This window comes from Trachypithecus francoisi, unplaced genomic scaffold, assembly GCF_009764315.1.
Source record: "Trachypithecus francoisi isolate TF-2019V2 unplaced genomic scaffold, Tfra_2.0 Lachesis_group13, whole genome shotgun sequence".
NCBI lineage: Eukaryota > Metazoa > Chordata > Mammalia > Primates > Cercopithecidae > Trachypithecus > Trachypithecus francoisi.
This window is the reverse complement of record NW_022681458.1, coordinates 59,475,437-59,498,866: the sequence shown is the minus strand read 5'-3', so window position 1 is coordinate 59,498,866 and position 23,430 is coordinate 59,475,437. Positions and strand designations below refer to the sequence as shown.

General features: G+C 36.1%; 1 protein-coding gene across 7 annotated transcripts in view; it reads right to left on the bottom strand.

Annotated features, from left to right (window-relative positions):
* Positions 1 to 23,430, bottom strand: part of PDE1A (phosphodiesterase 1A) — a 397,310-nt gene that overhangs the window by 296,794 nt on the left and 77,086 nt on the right. The window contains exon 1 of one of the 7 annotated variants that reach the window (XR_004441672.1): positions 10,727 to 11,418. The exons of 5 other annotated variants lie outside the window; for them this stretch is intronic. Coding sequence is in view for 1 of the 2 variants with exons in the window: in XM_033230962.1 (XP_033086853.1) it covers positions 10,727 to 10,779 (53 nt within the window). In the remaining variant the exon portion in view is untranslated. Of the gene's footprint in view, positions 1 to 10,726; positions 11,419 to 23,430 lie in introns of those variants that run through there. One more of the 7 variants, XM_033230962.1, reaches the window with a different exon arrangement.

The following is a 23,430-nucleotide window of genomic DNA, read 5'->3' as shown; positions in this document are numbered from 1 at the left end:
TTTTCTCTCTCCATGTCTAGAAAAGAAAACTTGCATGGAAATCATAGGGATTAAATAACCCTAAGTAGCTAAAAACAATGTTCAAGGACATTCAAATCACTTCCTTGGCTACTAAGAATGGGTTATACCTCAAAGAAGAACCATATGGCTGGCCTGACATACACACCAAGTTCTCCTAACATATTTGTTACAAAAATGAAATCTGTAATGGCAAGCCACACTTAATCTGCTTGTTCTTAATGTCAGTGTCCTGTGTCTCTTTCTCTAACTTCCTGTGACCATTTGAACTTCAATTTCTTCATCTATGAAATGAGGAGCTATACAGTTTCATTTTACAGGGCAAATGTGTGAGCAAATAGTATAACAGCTGTATAAAATTAAAAATATAAACTAAATATGGGATTCTACACACCTGCAAACTATCATTATTCAACAAGGCGTTATTTGTAGATTTTGAACTGTCTATTTCTCACTAAGTGTGAATTTCAGGGCAATGATTTTTTAAAAATCTCTTCAGGATGAAGCAAGGGAAAAGGCACAAAGGCGAGGTAAAATGCTGCCAAATGGGTGTACAGTGACACCTGGGTGTGATAATCCACACATAACTTCCATCTGTTATTTCTTAATTTACACTCAGCTGTTTCAATAATGTGACATTGTTCATCCTCTCCCAATCTTTTCAAAATATTTCTTCTTCTTTTTTTAAACTCACATCATCACAGTTATGTAATAAAACATTAACTATTCCCTCAACTATGCAACATTTTTTGCCTGACTTCTCTAAGAGATGAAAAATGTTAACTACGGAGAAGTTTCTTGAGGACAGGCTATCTTCCAGAAAATATAAATAAGAAAATAAATAATTAAAGGAGGAGAAAAGACTAGCTGAAGCACAGTGAGTTTCAGAAAAATAAAGAAGGCATGTTTTGGAGAAATTTAGGAAAACTAAAATATCTTTCTTTGGAACACTACTTTCTGGGGAATATTAATAAGCATTATACATAAATAGAGTGTTTAGGAAAATACTAGAGTGAATGAGTTTTACTACAAAACTTCTAATATGCTTTGTAAATCTCTGAGAGGGAAACGAGTGTGACTGGAAGTAATTCCCAAACTTATTTGATGCTTTTGTTCAGAGTATCTCAGGGGAATGGTGTCCTAAGACAAAATTGCATTTTGGAAATGCTGAGCTCAAGAGTTCAGTTCATCGGATTTGTCAGTTTCAACATCATGCCACATAGGTGACAATACACAGTCACAAAATAGACAGTGTATGGCCCTGGACTCTCTAGCCCAAACCAAACTGAGCCACGCATCCCTCCACATGTACATGCTCAGCACTTGGATGGCCAGTGAAGAATTCTCCCTATTCCTGAACCTTTCCCAAACATTTTATGCACTTTTAGATTCCCATACCTTAGCTGATGCTATACCGCTTTGCTAATCTTCTTTCCTTCTTCCAGTTGCCTGTCAGAATCCTATTGACCCTTCAGTGTTCACCTGCAAGTGTTTTCCTCTCTTCTGTCACTGTACTTTATGTGTGCTTCTCTTTAGGTCTGTGGTTTTTCAGTGTGGCTTAGGGAATTTAAGAAAAACACTGATTCCTGGGTCTCACCCAGTGATTTTGATATAGTAGGTCTGAAATACCACCTGAGTTTTGGGATTTTTTTAAATTCCCCAGTGAGTGCAAGACACAGCCAATATTGAGAACCACAGCTTTGAAGTTCACAGTAGTTTCTCTCTGTTTTATATCCTAAAAAAGCATTGAAGATTTTTTAGGGGAGAAATTTATCCCTCCTCATATTCAGAAATTCACTGTACCCAACAGAGATTTTTCATGAAAAATGAAAGAAAAAAATGGCTTATATTTCCAATTATGACGTTGATCTTATCAAAATGTTTTACAAATTATTTTGTCTTTCCATTCCTAGTGTATATAAATTATATCATTAAGGAAATGGGTCCCAAATCTAGCAACGAATCAGCATAAACTGGAGAGCTTGTAGAAATACATCAAACCTTTCTACCCCCAGACCTACCAAATCAAAATCTCTGGTCACAAATGCAAAAGTTTGTTGTGTTTTGTTTTTGTTTTATAAACTGCAAGTCTAATGTCAATTTAAAAAAAATCATTTTGTGAATCACTGTTTCAAAATAAATGTTATATAATTTGCAGGTTTTACAAAAATATTTACCTATTATAGTGGTGTTTAGGAGAGTTCAATGATAGAAACGTTATCATAAATCTATCCCATAAAAAAATTTTAAGATAATAAATTTAACTCCCAAGAGAATATACATTATGGCTTGAATTCAAATTAGATTCAAATGCATAAGGAAGCTTTGTTTCATTATTACTATTTCCAAAGCCTCCTTTCCATGTCATAGTTTTAGTGTATTTGGAATGGAATTGCCCAAAATTATGTAATTAATTATGTTCAGCTTCTATTAAAATAACTAATTTCATCAAGTCGGCTAGCATGACACTTGGTAAAAATCAATTATTGAAAAAGAACTGGGAAAATGTGGGCAGTCATTATGGGTGTAATAGCTCATGTTTTAGGCAATTAGGTGAACATTTTTCCCTTTTAACTTTTTAAAACTTCTTAAACCAGGAATCTCAGGCATGCTATAACCCCGGAGTCAAGTGAGCCATGTTTGACCCTTGGGTTACATGAGAGTCATCTGCACTACACTGCTTTGTTCATATATATTTTTTTCCTAACCTCACCAGTCACTTACACCACTTAACAACATGAAATAAAGATCATACTATGTGCTTTCTCTTCAACGGCGGAATGGACTGCAGATAGAGTAAGGGAAAGAAGAATCAAAAAAGGTATAAGAGTTTTAAGAGCAGAATAATCGCATTAACTGGAGCAAATGTAAATGCTTCCTTATATCTACACCCTTTGGTTATGCCCTCCCACACCAATGCTGGGCTTGGCCATGTGGCTTTTTTATTGTTTTTTCAATGGGACAGTAACAAAATTCAATCAAACTTAATCAGAACCTTGAAAAACTTCGTGTTTCCTCTTCCTCTTAAGCTGGCCCACAGAAAACCCACCACCTGGCCACAGACGCATGGAAAAGCCCCACTGACATCAACCAAGCCCGGCACAAATCAGCAGAAACATTCAACTGACCCACAGGCGCACATCATTTTAAGCCACTAAGCTTTGGGAAGATTTACAAACAGCAATTGCTGATACAATTGTCTTCAATGTTTAAAGAACTAACCTATGGAAGACAGAGTTTAAATCCTTCTTCTTCCAGTTCCACCAAAAAAGAGAAAAAACATTGTACTGATAGGAAGACAGATTTCAATTTAAGAAAATATTTTCTAACAAGTTAAGTTCAAACTTGAAATGCCTATAGGTACTGAATTTCCTGATACTGGAATAATTCAAGGTGGTGCTAATACAAATGCATTTTATTCATTCAAGAATTATATAATTCAACTATTCCTTTAATGCTACAAAATTATATAGAAGTTATCAGTATAGTTACGCTGTAAGGTATATTCATTCTTTTTTTTTTTTTTTTTTTTTGAGACGGAGTCTCTCTCTGTCACCCAGGCTGGAGTGCAGTGGCGTGATCTCACTGCAACCTCCGCCTCCCAGATTCAAGCAATTCTCCTGCCTCAGCCTCCCAAGTAGCTGGGACTATAGGTACCTGCCACCACACCCGGCTAATATGATTTTCTCATTCTTTAATAAGGATTAGAAACAAGAACCAAGTACTCATCCTCCTAGTATACCTCTTGAATGTAACTGCCAGAATTTTCAGCTAAGCTCTACTGGCCATTTGTCCACCCTAACAATGGAGAGAAGACCACTGTGTGGACCTAACAAGACAAACTCTTCATTCTATCATTCATTCATTTCAAGGGGCATCAGCTAGCAGTCTGCAGCTAGATCCTGTTTAGTGTTTTAGTGTTTTTAAAAATGTCAAACTAAATGCCTTTTGTTTTGCACCTACTACGTTCCCACCATATCCTACTTCACACATTTACAATACCAGTGTGGTCCCTGTAGGTATTTAAGTTGAAGAATTAGGTGAATGCTTACTTATAAAATACATTCTACTAAAAGTTATGAGAAATACAAAGATGAATTCAGTATTGATTCTAGCCTCAGGGATCTTATAGTTTCGTAGGGGAGCTGATCCCCTTACTTAATTAATTATAATAGAATCATAATAATTATAATAGAATTATACTAGAATTAATTAATACTAATTAATTACTTAATTATAATGGAATGAGAGAGATGCACAGCAGAAGACGTGCGGCTAAAATGCCACTGCGCTGTTAGAAATAACTGGATGCAGCTGGACTGGGCAGTAAATGCCCAATGGGTCCAAAAATTAGCAAGAGTCTCTTTTTTTCTGTTTCCTCTTTTGTTTTGTTTTGTTTTTTCCACAGAGACATCACTGCTGGAATAGATATAAGTCGTTGGCATCTTTGTTAGTGATCTCTAACAAACAGGTGGGCCCAGATCATCACATATCCCTATTTTCATCCAAATTTAATTTAATGATATAATAGTGACTTGACCAGGTTGGGATTTTCTTTTCCTACCTCAGTTAGAACTGACATAACTGCCACTTTTATATGACAAAGATACAGCCCTACTGTTTTTCATTACCATTGGTTTCTAATCAATTTGTTCTAAGCTCTCTGATCCTTAAAAAAGTCAAATTAAGTATTAATATTTTAAGGCTAAAGTGATGGTTTTCATAACAAAAGCACATAACTTTTCAAGCCTATAAGCAGCTAGTTAATACATATACAGTCAATATTTAAATATCTGTTCTGGTTTAATGTAAAAACTCTTCTAAAAATAATATCCTAAAGGCAGGAGACACCAAACACTAAACGTGGATGCCAACTTGACCCAGAACTAACGCTTCTACATAACAAAAAGTAAGGCTTCAGTGCAGCTGGCTTGGCTATTACAAAGATAATAAATCTGGAAGTATTATCATCTATTCCTTCAAATGCACTGGAACTTGCCCCGTACACTTCCAGCAGCTCCAACTCAGGAAATGTTGAATTTTCCTCAATCATAGTTCGTGTCCAAGTGGCCATAATCAAATACATAAATAAACTGAAGCTTTCCCATGAGAACTAACTGTCAAAACTACATTATGTCCAGTCACAGAACTGAGGAGACTAGGTTCAAAAATACTACAGATTTCTTTAAATTTATTCCATCTCTACATACCTACAGGTCGTCTTTTAAACAAGTATCCACCAGTATGACTGTTTTTTTTTTTCATTGTTTTTACCTAAACACTATGTGAAATAGGCTGACTACTATAAATGTAAAATTTTCCAGATAGTATAAAATCATTAATAATCCCAGGAAATTGTTTTACTCTGCATAATCTTAATTTTCCTTCTTTTGCTCATTCCAAATCTCTGAAAAGCCATTTCTAAATCTTACCAATGTCTAAGATAAATGTACATGTCATCAAGCTGCTCTAGCTGAGAAAATGACATTTGGGTAGCTCCAGAGTGGGAGACACCTCCCCACATTTCAATCGTACCCTTTTCCTGACTCTACCCAAAATTATTAATTGTAGATTTAATACTGCCTCATGGAGTTATCCAAAAGATTACATGCATATAGCTTGCCTAAAAATACACCAAGTTTTCTATGAATTTTCCCTCTTAGTGTTAATATCAATACTTGCTACTGTTGCTGATAATTATGATGCTAGCTTACTGGAGATAATTTAAATTGTGCTGACTGTGGGTGAAATAATACCAGCAGGAATAAATGCCTGGCATTAAATTTACTGCCTGCTATTAAAATGTATAACAAATCATAGTTTATCTATTAGTGATGACCACTTAAAAATTAGAGCTATTTTTATCACAACTGGAAAAATAACAAGGCACTGTAATGTCTGAAATTTTCTTTCATGGTAAACATTATCTGCCTTACATTCAAATGTGTTTATCTTTTTTGCTTTGATCTTTGGAATACATTTCAAAATCAGTTAAGTCACTAATAGCAATAGGTATTAACCATAGCCATTAGGTCCACAAACAAAATTAGGATGTGCTTTTCTTTTTCTAGGCTTTCTTATTTCATCCCACTGCTTTCTCCATTATTATATGAAGAAAATACACCTGCCAAATACACACTCAGAATTCCTCTGCTAACAGATACTTGTGAAAATAAAGCTTCTGAGAAGAAATAAAGAGAAGAAACTGTGTGGTCTAAATGCTGCGAGATCCCAATATGATGTTCACTAGTCTGGAAACCTGGCTGTCTTTAGTATCTTTGATCCTGGATGTATAGACTTGTTCTCAATTACAGGCCTAATAAGGAACTATCTGCATGATTTTGTTTGTGGCTTTTCAGTTACATTTCTAATGGGAAATTACCACAAAAGTGACCTAACCACTTTTGAACCATGAAAGAGCTTCAAAAGGTTGTCGGCTCCAAATAACACTAAAGTTTAACATGTAAGAATTATTTCAATTTACTTTTTAAATTCATTTTTTCACTGCCTACTTCTAGAAAGAATTTGGAGAAACAAATGGGGAAAATGCACATATAATAGAATTTGATAAAACAAAATATCAAGTAAGAGAAAATAATTATAACAAAAGCCCAGGCTTAAATGCTTTGAGGCAGTGAAATTCAGACAAATACTTTATTGGTGCAATTTTATTAGAAGAAACAGATTTTTCTTGGTATTATAGTCTAAGGTTGATTTATCACATGGGAATACAGAAAGCTTACTAATCAAGATGAGTATGCTATAAGGTGTAAATGTCTTCAACAATTATTTTACTAAAGTTACACAAAGATCCTTCATTTGAATGTGTTACATCATTTAATATTAAAATGCAAATTAATGAATATAGTCATATAAAGAGATAAATTATTATAATTACCAGAGATAAACATCTCTGGGAATATAGAAACAAAGGTTTTCAAAAGCCTAAAGGAATGTATCTATGTGAGGTCTCATATATGAAGTGTTGATTCATATCTTGGATTTTAAAAATATATGTACAGTAATTTGTTACATGCTGAGGAACTTAGTAGTATTGATTGAAAACATATTAATATACTTTTGTGATTGTGTTTTCTTTCCAGAAAATTATAAAACTCAAAGTGTTTCTCTTGAGGAAAAGGAGCATCGTGTTTTCTCAACACCAGTCTGAGCTGGAAGAGCCTGTGCAGGCAGAATCACAGTGTGCCTAAAAGGCACTCACCGTGCACATATGCTCAGGGATGGATAGTCTCATTGATACCACACTTCCACATGATAGCCATAAAGGAGATAATATAAACTCCTGCCTTGGCCATGAAAGAAACTGAGCCTGTGTTCCTTGCCTCATTGACATGATATGAAAATATATATCTAAAATTTCCAAGGAAATTTTTTAAAAAATAGATTTGATAACCTACCTACAGGAAATGATTTGGAATCTTTACTGTAGGAGTCCCAGACATTCTTAAAGGCAGGATCTAAATGATATGCAAGATTCCTCCCAAGCCTCCTAATATCGTAGCCAGCTAAAAAATTTCAGTGTTCACCATCTACTCCAAAACCTCTCAGTAACTTTTTCCACTTGATGGGTGACTCTTACTTTCCGAAATTTAGGATGACTGTGCTGATGAAAAACTGATTTTAATTAAATCTTGAAAATTAAATTGGGGAAAAAAAAAAAAACTCTTGCTCTCATATCTTTCCAGTCACTTAGGTGTTTAGAATGAGTCATTCCTGAAATCTGTCACTTCCATTTCAATCTCCCAGGATGTTATCACCTCCTTTATGGCACCCATCGCTTGCCTGTACCACATTTATCTAGGTATATCCTCAATGATATGTCATGTGAGGTCCTGTAAGTTTTTTTTTCCCCCATATTTGAACTCTCAAGCACCATGGACTCAGAAGTGGACACTGGTAGTCAATCAGTGAAGGCCAGGTGACTAGAATTAAAGCTGGAGCTTCAATTATAGGAGAATTAACCTGTATACAGAAATTTGAAACTATGTCGATGAGCCAAATATTTCAAAAAAAAAATCCTAGATTAATCTGTCTTTTTTCTTTTCTTTTAAGTTGGGGTCTCACTCTATAGCCCAATATGGAGTGCAGTGGTGCAATCTCAGCTCACTGCAACCTCCGCCTCCAGGACTCAAGCGATTCTCATGCCTCAGTCTCCCAAGTAGCTGGGACTATAGGTGCACACTACCACACCTGGCTAATTTTTTGTATTTTATTAGAGACGGGGTTTCACCACGTTACCCAGGATGGTCTCGAACTCCTGAACTCAGGTGATCCACTCACCCTGGACTCCCAAAGTGCTGGGATTACAAGCATGATTACGAATATTTGGCCATGGCACCTGGTCAAATATTTCTTAATGACTGAAATTTTAAATGAATTACTTTTAAACAGCCAAGACACCATTTTCATAAAATGTCCATTAAGCTTACAACTGGCCCCACCAGCACACATAAAATACACTGGCACAGATTTGCCTGTAAAGTGGATTGAGATCTAGTGTGCAAGGCCCCTAGGAAGTAGAGTGCAGTTACAAGTACATATTGAGAAGGAAAGTTCTAGTACATGAGTCTCTGAAAAGTCAGTCTTGAGAAAGACATCTCAATGTGAGAGGCCAGACAGCCCAGGGAAAGCCTCAGAGAACAAGGTGCCTAAGAAAGGAAGCTGACAAAGAAAATGAAGTGAGGCATGAGATAAGAAGCAATGCATCAAAAGCAAGCTTAACTCACTGCCAGCTTCCCTAAAAGTACAACTAGCTATTGGGAAGTCTGTGTTATGGAAATCAGCTCCAAACTTTCTCTGTGCAATTAAGCCTAGTTATTTGAATCTTTTAAGATATTCTTCATCTCCCTTTTCCCTCATCACAATCATACCCTGGTAAAAGCAATGCCAACTGTCAATGTGCCAGGTGACCAGTAAACCCTGCTCCCACATATAGCTTTAATCTGTTGTCAGTCAAAGACCCATTTCTAGACTCACTTGTAACAATTCCCTGGTGAAAGTATGAGAGCACCAGGATCATGAAGCAAATCACTTGAATTTGACAAATTTCATTCTAATTATCTGGGCAAAGAATCTCAGCTTCCACAAAGTTCTATTCTTTACATAAATAAGCACAGATGTGCAGTTAAGTGGCAATCCACCTGCCCGTAGCACCTAAGCATGTAATTAACTAATTAGGAAGAAATGAGGATTTGGCATAAATCAGTGGTGAAAAGCACCTGCTTCAATCCCCACAGCTCTCCAAAGGGGTAATACAATAAAGATGATGGCTAGGTGGATCTGATTTTATCCAACACAACCTTGCCTTTCCAAACCACTGCGGGTGCCCTCACTGTTGTTGTGCCTCACTGGTGTTGAGTTTAGAATCATCTGGGCAATTATCATGCCTTTCTGAAGTTGCACATGCACTTGGGAAAATATAGATACTACATACAATTGGAAGAACTTTTCAGGAAATATGGTAGGTGAATATATTTTGGGGGTCATTTTAGATTTTTGGTTATTTACCAACATCATTGCATAAGACTTATGAAAACATATTTAAGTAGAGGGGGATTATAATACTAAATCCATGTATGTGAATTTAAATATAATTTATGTTCAAAGGAAGACTTTAAAACAGATTTAAGCTAACATCTTGTTTTAAGCATTACAAAAGTATAATGCTGCTATTAATAATTCAGTACTAATGTTTAATCAATACATAAAAATGGCCACATTTTATATAATTATATTCCTCGAGGTCTACTCATTCATTATGTAAAAACCACAGAGAAATTTTGCTCATACGTTTTATCATCCTGTATTTAATTCCAGACCAAAACCAGTGGTTGCAACTTGACTTTAACATTGCTAACATGTAGTATCTCTGCTTTATTTATAATATTATTTTGTGTAAAGAACAAAACTGATATATAACTGACTTTCTTAAAAATCTTCTGTTTTAAGGGGCAAAAATTAGTGTTCTATTTCTAGATACTTTTAAATTACTAATTTTTTATTATAAATTCTAAAGTACATAATAGATAACCAAAGAATCCAGAATTAAAGAGTCAATGAAGAAACGGCTGCTTTCTTAGAGAAAGGGTGTACCTCCCTCCAAAATAAAACTTTAGCTCAATCCATTACACTGTATCTTCATTTCGCCTGGTCATAGATTCCACCACAGTGTAAAATTTTTCCTATTACCATGTTGTTTCTTTAACTGCTGGTCTGATATTCCTGAACACACTGTAAAATGTGTACTCTAATAAAGTAGCTATCAAGTTCAAATTTATCTCCTGACACTTAACTCCAGAAAGGTGTAGTATTCACAGCACTGAAACACTGCTCTTGCCTGTAATCAGTTGAAAGAACTAAGCACAACGTTCCCTATTTAGAGGGCTGTGCAACAGCCCACAGAAACAGCTACAGATTGCATAACGTTTCCAAAGTTTTTCCAGTACTATGTCATTTATGTGCTTGAATAGTTAAGATGTTTTTTAAATGTATTTTCAGGAGTTGATAAGAGTTTGTACACAAAGTTTCAGAAAATGAAAAATAAAAAGGCTCCCTCGGTATGCCTGAAGTTAAACTTTAAGCACTCTTGATCGCTCTTGATTAGTGGCAGAAACCCCAAATTAAGGATGAAGGGAGAAACTATTGTTCCTGACAGCCCTAGAGCCACCTGGGATGCAGCATTACTTACCTAAAGATGGGTCTTTGGAGATGTTTCTTCCTGATTGTGACATGGTCATCCATTTAAAGGTGAAGGTTTAACTTCTTCCTGGAAACCACTCCAGAAACTCCAGAGAGGAAATGTGGACGCTTATTCTGATCTATTGTGCTGCAAGGAGCCCAGAAAGAAAAAGTAGTTTCCTCTTTCTCTTTTTGGGTGCTGGGAGAAAACTTCCCTGCTCTCTGCCAGCTGAGCAGTGTGTCCATAGAGGCCACATAAGACAGACACGTTGGGGCACTCCCCCACAGAGCAGGGTGTGCAAAAACCACCAAGAGTCACGTTGATCCAGGCAAGAGAAGTGCACGGGACCCTCCGAAACAGAACAAAACAAAAAGAAAACTTCCTGCCCCAGTGTCATCCAGGTAGAAACGCCCTAAGTTATTGCAGCCATGAGAGCTCTCCTTCCACATGCTGGTCAAGCTCCGAAAGGCTAAGTCCCTCCCTGTCTTTAAAACAGACTGTTCTGAGGCTCAACTTTTTTTCTTCAAAATAAAAGTTGTACAGCTGGTTCAGCAGCCCCATGTGAGTACCCTCTGAAAGTTTGTTCTCTTAAAATAAGAACTGTATACAAATTAATGAAGAAAGATAGGCTGGGGTTGCATGGCTGGCTCTGCTTCAGATTATAATTATTTTACAATCTTGCTTGCATTCATGCTGCCTGAAGTGTGAAGACGACTCATCATTTTTAGCACTTATAATCTAATAGCCTCCTCTTGGCTGAAGTTGAAGATGCCATATCAACTGATAGAAGCCCATGTGAAGCTGACCAGAGCTTCAAAAGTTAGAAAAACAAAAAATGCTAATTTCTACTGGTGACATTATACCCAGATGTCTGTACCCAAATGTGGCATTCCAACTAAGAGGAAATATCTCTTGCAAAAAAGAGATGGAAACACACACACACAGCCACATGCTTTTTTAACAAAAAGTCCCTCCAAAGTGCCCGGGAGCCTATGGTTTATATATTATATGATGAAATTTGGATTTATAAAAGTAAAAGGAAAGCAAAGCAGGTATAAAAGAATTTGTGAACAACTGAAAATAAATGATATTAAAAATTGTTTTCTTTTAGAAGACAGATTTACACTGTGGGAACTCTTATTCTAGTTCCAGATAAAGGGAATGCTCGTATTTTAATGTAACTTATTTAATGTAACTTATAATGTAACGTATTTAATGTAACTTATTTCAGATACTTCTTGTATCTGAATTACTAACAAACTCCTGTTCAGTCAATAATGTCATAAGATTCCAGATCAGAGATTTGTAATAAACTAGATCATTTCAAAGCATGATTAGAATGTTTTAAATATATGCGTGTAATAAGAGGGGGAAAATGAGTAATGTGCATGCCTTTAGTTGAATGATCCATAAAAATAAAGATCAAATGTCACGAAGGAGGATACAATCTGTAGTTATTGGCACTCTCCAAATACTTCCAGGGAGAAAGATCACCTTTTTATTTTCCTCCCTGAGGAGGGATAAGGAAGGAGAAGAGAATTATAAGGGAATCATGGATTTTATTGAGCCGTTCTAATCCAAACTAGGAAATGTAATCAGTCTGAGAGCATTAAACTAAAAATAAAATAAATGGGTTCTAGTCCTAGTTCTATTGTAAATATGCCAGGCCATTGAGGGCAAATTTCTTGACCTGTCTGAGCCCATTTTCTTGTTTGTAAAATGAAATTATAGTATTAATTGAATTCTATATTTCCTTCCAGCTTTAATGGTACTATCATGTTATTTCTAAATATGATTAGTCTGCTTCTTGCCAAGAAACTGTCATAGAAGTTATGACGCCTGATACTTAAAAAACTACACTTATTATGTACCGTTATAAATAAATAAGGAAGCTATAAATAAAAGGGTGATTTTATATTATATATAACATATTTATACAGATATTACATAGTTATATAGTGACATCTATGCCACTGTTCTCTTTACGATCAATAAGTATCCAATGATAAATTCACATGTGTGCTATATAGCAGTTAAATACACAGACCATCTATAAACAAACTTAGATGCAGACCTTTGAAGCAGATGCTTTATTATTACCATATGCTTTGGCTTTCTTTGTATTTAGGAAAGCACATAAGTAATAACACATTGGACTGGTCTTCTGGAAGGGTTTTTGCATTTGTGGGTAGCATTCAATTTCTGTAGTCATGGTTTACCTATATTACCATTAATATAGCATAAATATTCCTCCTGAGGGACAATTCAAGAAAATAATTAGCCCATCAACTTTTAAAAATTAACTTTCATTTTGTCTTCTTTTGAATTGGAAATGTGAGACAATTTCTACATGAACACAATGGAGGGAACTCAAGACAAATACTAATAAACATCTAGCCAAGGTACAGTTCAAACGGCAAGCAAATATGAAATATAACTTGAAGCCCAAAGGTTTGATTACCAGCTGAAGAATCTGAAAGCTGTTAATCATAGGAAATCCATAACATACTTCATTACCTTAGGTTTATATTCTTTTTTTTTTTTCTGTGATTACATTAGAAAGTTTAGATTCACTTTATGGAAAGCACTATATTTAAAACCAATCTTAGACCCTATAGAGCATTCAGATGACACCAGTAAATTAAATATTCACTGGCCACAAATAAAAATACGTATGTCTTAAATGTTTTTATTAACTTTTTCTCAAAGAACATTTAAATTTAACATTGGAAAAAAGTTGACTTTATCAACTTATTCACCTTTAATGTAGTATTCAATAAGACAGAAAGATTTCCTGATTATTAATTAAATTACAAAAATATATTCCCTACATTAACACAACTGTAGTGTGCAAAATACTAAAATATATGCATAAATAAAAAGGCCAAGTCTCTTATACAATAGACTATAATTCATTACGAATAATTTTTTTCCTGAGGGGGGGTCAGAAAAGGTGTTTTTATTTTTCCCGTTGTGGAAAAACAAAGTCAGGCTGACTTTGTCTAACACGTTCACACACATACCCTACCCAACTCAGTGCTGTTAGAAACTGTTCTAACTGGTGCTCAATACATATGCTAATTTGCTAAAACACTCAGCTGAAACACACCAAGAATTCCATCTAACCAACTCATTTTGTGTGACAAAATGCATAGATTAACCCATGTAACCTTTCCAACCAAAAGGACCCTAAGAGTGTCGTGGTATTTTCCATTAAGCATCATGGACAAAAGGTAAGCTTTTCTTTTCCTAATTTCCTTCATTGTTATTGTCTGGCTGTGTTTGTAATACGCAAGTGCCAAAGCATGCAATGGCAAAAAGGTCATTTGATATTATGCCATCACAAGCACTGGAAAATGCATGGGTCTGCAGGTTCTCAGTTTAACCACGTAAGTCTACTCAAATAGCACGTGAGACCACATGTGTGTTCTTTTTGTTAAACAACATTTAATTCAACACAATGTTACAAGTTATATATTTTAATGAGCTTTAAATTAAGTGCAGGAGGGAAAAGAAAATGCAAGAAAGAAAGGATTAGATGGCATTTTAGGTTTTATCATGACACATATATGATATTATCTTAATTAAAAAAAAAACACCACACTGCTTCTTTTACTCTTCCTTCTCTGCCATTCACCAAATTAAAGCTAGCCTTGTGTATGATTAGAGTACCTCACACACCTAAACTCCAGTTTAGTTGTTGCCAATCTTTTCTCTTTTTTTGACATATCATACATGAAAGATGAAGTGTACATGTGATCCTCTCCCAGGAAAGTTCCAAGGTCTTGCTAAAATCATGAAAAGCAAAACATGGGCATTAAATGCAAACACTACTATCGTTTTCATTTGTCATGACTAGAAATATCACGTCAATAAAGTGGAACACCACTTGGTCAACTATACCATGAGACAAATGGCAGGGTGTAAATTCTTCCTCATAAACTAACCATAACTCTACCCCTTTACCTCTAGAAGAAAAACTACTGCACATAAGTGAGTGAGAGTAGAATCATTTTTGAAATAACTTAAATCTGACTTATCCTTCCAAGGTAAGTCATTCACAACTTTCAGCATTTTGTTCATTCTTTACAACACATTTCTTGATACAAGTTTTACAACTGACTAAGAAGTAGTAGATACATGATAGAGCTGGGATTTGAACTAAGATGTCTCATTCCTGAGCCCAAGCTTTTACTCCTTACAGTAGACTGTCATCTTGGCAAGCACTCTGTCTCTGGGGTCACTCAGGATTTTTCTGGGCTGTGTTTAACATTCTATTGGGAGAAGAAATAACTAACCACTCTAGAGAGTTTCTGTTCTTCTTCTAACCGCCTGACCTACTCAAGTGTCATAACATCACCAATTATGTTCCCAATACCTATAAACACCAGCCCTAGAAACACTTCCAAAGGGCCCTGATTCACTTGATACCATGGTGAATTGAACAGGCTTATAGATTATCTCCTGCTAAGATATGAATGAAAGTTCTGTTCTATTATAAAGATCCCTAGACTAAAGTCAAAGAACATATATTTAAACCCCAGCTTTAGCGGCAAGTTTCCCTTCAACTCCCTAGTCAGTTTCCTCACTAGTCAAACTAAGAGGTTGGACCAGATGACCTCTAAGATCCTTTCCAGCTCTAAAATTCTGTGACTCTCTGACTAACCCTATGATAAAATTTCAAGTTCTTTAAATTTAGTGTCCAAGCAAGAATAAACTCTGTAGTCATTTTTAACTTTCCTTAACCACAACAAGGTCATGCATACCACCGGAATACTTTTCATCTCCATTGTCGTAGGATTAAAAATACAGCACATTACTCAAATGTGAAAATAAGTTACAGCATCTTTTTTTTTTTTAATTGAGCTGTTGCTTTTTGTTGCTGTTGTTTTCCTTGTAGCTTCAACCAGGAACTACCCTCATTAAGCTCTGGAAAGTCAGGGATTAATGTCTGTTGTATTCCCTGTACGTGGTATATAAAACACGCTCACTGGTTATTTGTTAAGTGAACGAATACATGAACAAAGTGATCATTAATGCTATCTCATCATCTTTTTATATAAATACATATTCTTTTTCTAAAAACTCAGTCATATCTGTTAAATGTGTAATCTTTCATATTTCCTCCAGCCCATTGTTTTTCTTCAAGGAGACACCTGAGTTTATAAGGAAGTGGGTTTCTATGACCTTGAGGTGGCAGGAAAGAGGTGGTCTCAGCTCCAAACCTGCAGGTCCCTGATCTCCTTTGTGTCCTCTGGTCTCTGCAACTATGTCCCTTGTCTGTCTTGTCACTTGGTTTCCTGCACACATCTACAGCTAAAATTCATGGCTTCTCTGATCAATTGACGCAGTTTGGGAACCTTAGTCATTTGTCATGGGGCCTTGAGTCAATCTCAGCCTTCCTTGCTGCTTCAATATCCTCTAAGTCTCATCCACACCCTCCACTTGGATCTCTATTGAGGCTATCAAACTTTTGGCATCTGTCTAGGACCCCCTAGCCTCTTGCTGTGGTCATGGTCAGGCTCATGACAGATAGACTGCCCCATCTCAGCTAGCTTTTGACATCCTCCCAGGGCTAACAGAACTTCCTGAGCCTCCATCCCACACAGGTACTGAGGAAGACTTAGGATTGGCCACGCCATACCTCCATTTTTACTCTGTCATAGCTAACTCAATAAATCATGGCAAAATCCACTCTGCTTTAGCTTTTCACTTTCAATCAAACCTGCTCCTCCTCTGGGATTTCAGCTTTTAGGAAAGAAGTCAAAATACTTTGACCATTTGCACAAAACACCTTCTACTGGGGGTTCCCTTTTCTATAATTCATCAGGGCAGAAGAGATGCTTTCCCTATCCTATGAGGCAGAAAATATCTTAATTTATCTCTTGCATGCCTTTCATCCATCTATAACAGACCCAATGTTCAAGTCTACAGGCCTCGATCATGTATATCAGGTAGAGCTTCAAGGATCTGAGAAATAATTTTTGGTGTGAAGAAAGTCTGGCTTTCAGAAATATTGTCTTAAAGGGGCTCAAAATTTCCATTTAGGTTTTCAAAACTGGTCCACACCCGTGCTTCTGGTCATACACATCAAAATAGAAGAGAGACAAAGATATTATCCCCATATATGATGAAGCTTTTTTACCCATTTCACTGGGTGCATAATGAGGACAGCATACTACAACATCCACGTTCTGCCTGATTCAGCCCTCATGTACTTGTAGCCCTCATCTCAAAACCCTGACCTTTGGATCATTCCCCACTAGCCGTGCTGGCATTTTGTGCCTTGAACACTTCATGCTCTTATCCTGCCTCTTCTGTAAATACTGTTCCTTCTCTTTGAAATGCTTTTCATCCTGCTCATTGCTCAGATATCACTGCAGTGTCCCTCTTCAGAGATGTGACTCCTGACAACCCTATTTTAATTTCATGTACCTGTACCTGCACTGTTTTTCCTCCCTCAGCAAGTATCATAATTTGTGTGCATCATAATCTGTTTAATTTTTTATTCACAAATGTATCTGTTCAATGCATGAATAAATCCATTCTGCAGGATGCAATAACTGAGGAAAAGATCAGAACATGTAATTTACCCTGACTACTATAAAAATAAACCTAATCAAGTTATACCAAAAATATATTTTTCTCATATATGTGACTGTAAGACCCTAAAAATAGACTCACTGATCTCTTACAATGCTTCAAAGCATTTCGTAAAACTTATATTCGTGTTTCACATTTGCCATTACACTTCTTCAAATCTGGAGCTTTACACAAATGAGAGCAAATACAATGGCATCTTAGCCCATGTTGTGCTGCTGTAACAGAATACTTGAGACTAGGTAATTTATAAAGAATAGAAATTCATTTCCTCACAATTATAGAAGCTGGGAAGTTCAATATCAAGGTGTCAGCCTCTGGTTTAGTAAGGGCCTTTTTGCTACATCCTCAAATAGGCAGAAGGCAGAAAGGAAAGCTAATTGAAAATAAAGCCTTTTTTTGTTTTTTTGTTTTTTTTTCCTGAAAGGGCCTTAATCCCATTAAGTGGGGAGCAGCCCCCTGGCCTAATCACCTCTGGAAAGTCCCTACCTCTACTACCACACTGAAATCACCTGAATTTTGGAGAGGACACATTCAAACCACAGCAAAAGAGAATTGTAAAATTAACAATACAACTGACAATCACTTTGAAAATGGTTCTCAACCTCACCAGAAATGTTTTCTATCTCAGGGGAAAATTTTCTATTCATTCAGTAGCTTTATACTAGATTCCCTTGACTTGTGTATCAGACTCAGTTTATTGACCACAAATTCAATAACAAAATATACCAGAATTATTATTTTCTTAGATTAATTAATAATAAAGTTCATATTTATAGTTTCTAATGACAAAGAAAAGCTGTTCCCCAAATTGGCTAACTCCCTGGTCATTTAAATCCATCAGAAACAAGGCTTTCTGCGTCAAAAGTAGAAGAAATTCCTCTTTGTCACTGAAGTGTAGAAGCAGATCAGTTAAAGTTTGATTGGTTCCAATTAGCGCTCCCACCAGTTCTGACAGCCTTAAGTGCTGCCCATCAAAAACCTTCCTATAAGTAGTGTAACATTCTATGAAAACATCGACAACAACAAAGGAAATAATTTAAAACAGATTCTCATAGCCAAACATCCATTGCTCAGTGTGTAATCAACCAATATATAAATCTACTATTAAAGGTAATGGCTTTTGTATAGTAGGTAGTTAAAGGAACATTGCAAAAACAAGTCTCCTTAATATAAAATTCTCTTGAGTCAGAGGTCTAAAAAGGAGATGGCTGAACAGGGGTTTGAAGGATGAATACATATTCAACAGGCAGGATAAGAAGAGCAAGCAGAGTGTTTCATAAGCCCTAAGTGTCATGCAATAATACATGATTTTGAGTGCACATGGTGGGTGAAACAGTGTGGTGTCACTCATGCGGCATTCGCCTACAGAGTTACAGAGGCTCACACCATCACATAAAAAGAGGGGTTGTAATTAGGGAAGTGATCCATGTGATATCAAAGTTTAAAAGCATGTGATTCAGAGGTTTACTCCCCAAACATGCCAAAGATATTCTTATCTGCAATTCTTCAGTCAGTGTAAAGCTGTTCAAAAGTAGCTGCATACTGAGACTTGGTTAGCTTCTCCGAAACTCTGAAGTCCATCACTAAATCAACAACCTAACTTCAATATTGAGTCCTCCTTACCAGCTTTCTTCCATATTTTAAGTTTGGCTTCAGTATGATGCTAAATTGGATTAGTAATTTTTTAAGTCTGCTTAAGCTTTCAGTAATGCTTATGAATAAATGTGCAGAGCTACAACCAAGAAATGAATTGAATCAATGTCCGTAATGGAAAATTTCTAAATGCTAACCTATTGACTTCTCTAAGCTTTGAGAATTAGACAGCAATAGATTTAATCATGACTCATACTGAGTAGAAGCATCCACTGACTTTGCCAGACTTCCAATAGTGTGTTTGGTAAGGTTCTGTGTAAATAACCCAAATGTATAGATATAGGTTACAACCCTCATTACCTTTCTAATAAATACCACATGTATTTATACCCTCACTCCTTAAAAAATTCATTCTAGTTTCAGCTTTTCTCTTTGCTTCTACAGAATACTCCCTCCACCCCAAGTGCACTGTAATAATCTATCCTTGACAATCTCATCTTTGGAATTACTGTCTTCTTTTGAATATCAATGTATTATTACCATTAACTGTTCTGCGATATGCCATAGTTACCATAATTTTTTGTAATTTTATTTTATTAAATTCAAAATTCAAATTCCACATAGGATTTAAACTGGTCAGTAGTGCTTTCCTAAGTCCCATACTGGACACATTATTTACTGTATCATCTATTGCATGGCTTAATACCAGAATAGAATACTGGAAATCAAGTCTATCTTAGAAATGCTGCATCTTTTTCAACACGATGAACCTTCATCTTGCTCTATGGTACTAGAAAATAATAATTTTCCCTCATCTGCTCTTTTCTCTACATGACCCAATGGAAAATGTGGAGGGAGGAAAGTTGGCATGTGTTTGGCAGTCATTTACTATGTGTCAGGTACTATGATTTATATGGCCTGTTTCAGTTAATTCTACATAACACACCTGAAAGGTAGAATCTCATATCTTCATTTCACACTCAAGACAACTAGACTTTAGAAAAGTTATATAATTTGCCAAAGACTGTATAGTTGGTATATTACAGTAATAGGTTTTGAATGCAGTCTTTCTGATGCTGACATCTTTGTTCTGACTAACATATTGCACTGCCTCTCCATGATCATATTCTTAGTTTTAATAGCAGCCTGAAAGAAAAAAACACCTTGGCCAACCGTATTTTTAAAATTATAATTCTCTGATGATTTAAATTAAGTTGAACTCTAGCAGAAATTGAGACTTGATTTCAGAGACACATTAACTGGTTTGGGTCAATCTCACAATACAAGCCTTGCATGTGGATGGATCAATGAACCATGAAAAGCAGAAGACTAAATATTTGGAGGCTTTAAAGTTCAAATTTTGCCATTTGTTTGCTGTATAATCTTCCTTGAATAAAAGTGTATAAACAAAACTTCTGGTCAAAACATCACTGAGAAACTCTTGGGGAAAAAAATCAAGTTAGCAAATGTGCAAATGAAGTTGTGATATATATCCCCAACATACAGAATGGGTCTCCAACACAAAGGTGTGTCTGTAAGGTAATTTTCTCTTTGAAATCATGTTTGCAGCCACTCAAATTGTAAAAAGAATTAATTGATTAGTTAAAATTCTCTACCTTTAGACCAGGCACAGTGGCTCACGCCTGTAATCCTAGCACTTTGGGAGGCCGAGGCGGGCGGATCATGAGGTCAGGAGATCGAGCCCATCCTGGCTACCATGGTGAAACCCCGTCTCTACTAAAAAATACAAAAAATTAGCTGGGCGTGGTGGTGGGCGCCTGTAGTCCCAGTTTCTTGGGAGGCTGAGGCAGGAGAATGGTGTGAACCCAGGAACCAGAGCTTGCAGTGAGCCGAGATTGCGCCACAGCACTCCAGCCTGGGCGACAGAGCACTCCGTCTCAAAAAAAAAAAAAAAAAAAAAATTCTCTACTTTTTTTCTAAATCACTTCATCAGATGTTTCACCTTCACTGAAAAGGCTAGATAGGCTCCATTCATAGACTTGTAAAGCTCAGAGTTACCTATGAGATTACCTAGCCCCTATATCCAATAAAAGCTGTTGCTATTACAGAGCACATGCGTACCAGGCACCACCGAGGATTCTACAGAACCTATTACACTGAATTCCCCAGATGACAATATGGGACAATATTAGTATCTAATTTAGAGATAGCTAATATTGTACAGCTGGGACTGACAAAGCAAAGATTTGAACCTGGGACTGCTTTTCACCAGAGTCCACAGAATTAATTACTAGTGCTTTAATTACTTGTAGGGTTGGGTCCATCTAATATGATTCACTTTGATTCTTTCTCTCTGTTTCTTACAATCATTTTATGTTTTTATCTTCACTCTTTTCTTTTGCTCTGTTTCATAAATAATTTTCTTTTCCAGTGATAAACATCAAGTGTATGATTAACTAATTCTTACCTTAAGTTTATGGAGATTCTGAACTCACTTCTCTTGGTTGCTCTGCAAATACAGAACAATGCTGTTGTTTTGAATGTACACATTGTTTCAGTATAGTTCATGAACATCAATTTTTTGACCTTGAGGTAATGAGTTATTTGTTACAAATAGCATCACAGACTTCTGGAATCTGAAGGGATTTTCAAGGTCAAGTTATTCACCCTCCTAGCCATTACAGAATTTCTCTTATTTTTTCTCTCAGAGAGCACTTACCTCTCAAGTATCCCTGAGCTGGTAAAAGTAAATCTACTGTTCCCCTGATCTCCAAATTTAAGACTTCTCATAATATGAGCATTTCATCTTGTTGAATACTACTTGTATTTAAAGATAGAGACTTCTTATACCAAGTTATTTAGCCAATACACAATCAAAAAACAACAATCTCCTCCAAGAATGGAGGGAAAACTGGCTGTGTTCAGCTTACTAAGAAGTCCTCTGTTGGTCTCCAATGGGGCCACTTCTAAGGCATATAGAAAGGTAAATTTTGGTTTTAATTTTTAAATTTTGAAAGATAATCTATTTTTAAAAGTAATTTTAGTACAATAAGGAAGTGCATTCATAAAATAAAAGGAACAAAAGAGGCAAAGAAGGGAGAGAAAGGAAGACTCATAGAGGAAATTATGCTGTTTTAGCAAGGTTTAGCCAGTGCTTGGAAGTTCATCAAGGGAAAATTATTTACTAGAAATACAATGTAGGGAAAGAAAGTTCAGTCAAAAAATGGAAGAAAATAATGCAGAAGCATGAAATGCCATAGTATTCAGGAAGGTATCCTGGTGTGACTTAAAGGTAAAAATATGAGGAGAAATTACAGGAGATGAATCTGAAAAATTAGAGAGACTGAATCATACTGAAGAGCTGAGATTATATCCAATAGGCAATGGGGAGCCACTAGTGGGCTACCATCAGAGAAATGATACCTTCTACGTTGCAGTTTTGGAAGATCTCACTGAAAAGTATAGAAAATATTTTTGAGGATTACAAGTATGGGTACAGGGATATCAGTAAAAAGCATGTTAGAGTCGTCTAGGTGAAAGATGGCTGTGGCCTGAAGTAAGGCAAAGGCATTAATTGCAAATGAGAGTGTACTCAAGAGATATTAACAGGGATAGTGCATAGGTCATAGTGCATAATAAGGTGTACTGAATGAAAAAGAAAAAGGATTCTAGGATAATAATGAGATTTCTCATTTGTTATCTGGGAGGATGGTGTAAGAAAACCCAGGTTGGTAATAAGAAGAAAGAAGCATAGTGGTAAGTTTACTGGTGACACATACTGAGTTTGTGATGCCAAAAGATGGTTCAAGTGAAGATATTTAATAGGCAATTAGATATCTGAATAGTGCAGGGGGGTAGTGTGATGAAAGATGAAGAAGACCATTATGGAGATAAAATGTGGGGGAGGAGAGTTGCATAAATATAAAATTATGAATGTGGATGGTCTTGATCAGAGAGAACATTTAGATTACAGAAGAAAAGTCCCAAGAACAAAACTCTGGCAATTGAGGAGATGGGCAGGGAAGAGTATTCAGCAAAGATGTCAGAGAGAATTGGGAGTCAGGAGGAGAAGTTTGTCCTACAACAGAAGCGGAGAGGGCATCGAGTGGAAGAAAGATGTCACTGGTACCAAAGCTGCAGAGCAGTCAGAGAGATTAGTGGAACATTTCCCCTAAACATTTCCAGTAAAGTTGGTAGCATGGAAGTCACTGGTGGCCTTAATTAAGGCAGTTTCTGTGCTGGAACAATCCCATATTCAGTAAGACAAAAAGTTCTGAAACCAAGAAAATCTTTAAAGTTGGGAGAATTTTTCTGATTAGGCACACAAAACAAGCACTTCAGTTAATTGTTTCTATGGAAATAAATATGGAAGGAAGATATGGGCTAACTGTACAAATATTTGAAGTCACAGAAAAAGTACATATGACTATCTGTTTACATGACAATATTTTACTTTGAGGAAGTTGTTGTTTTCTACCTTTAATGCCTTGATTTAAAGTTTCTGAGGATATTTCTCCTTTGGGGAGGACATGTATAGGAACACAACAGAAATATAA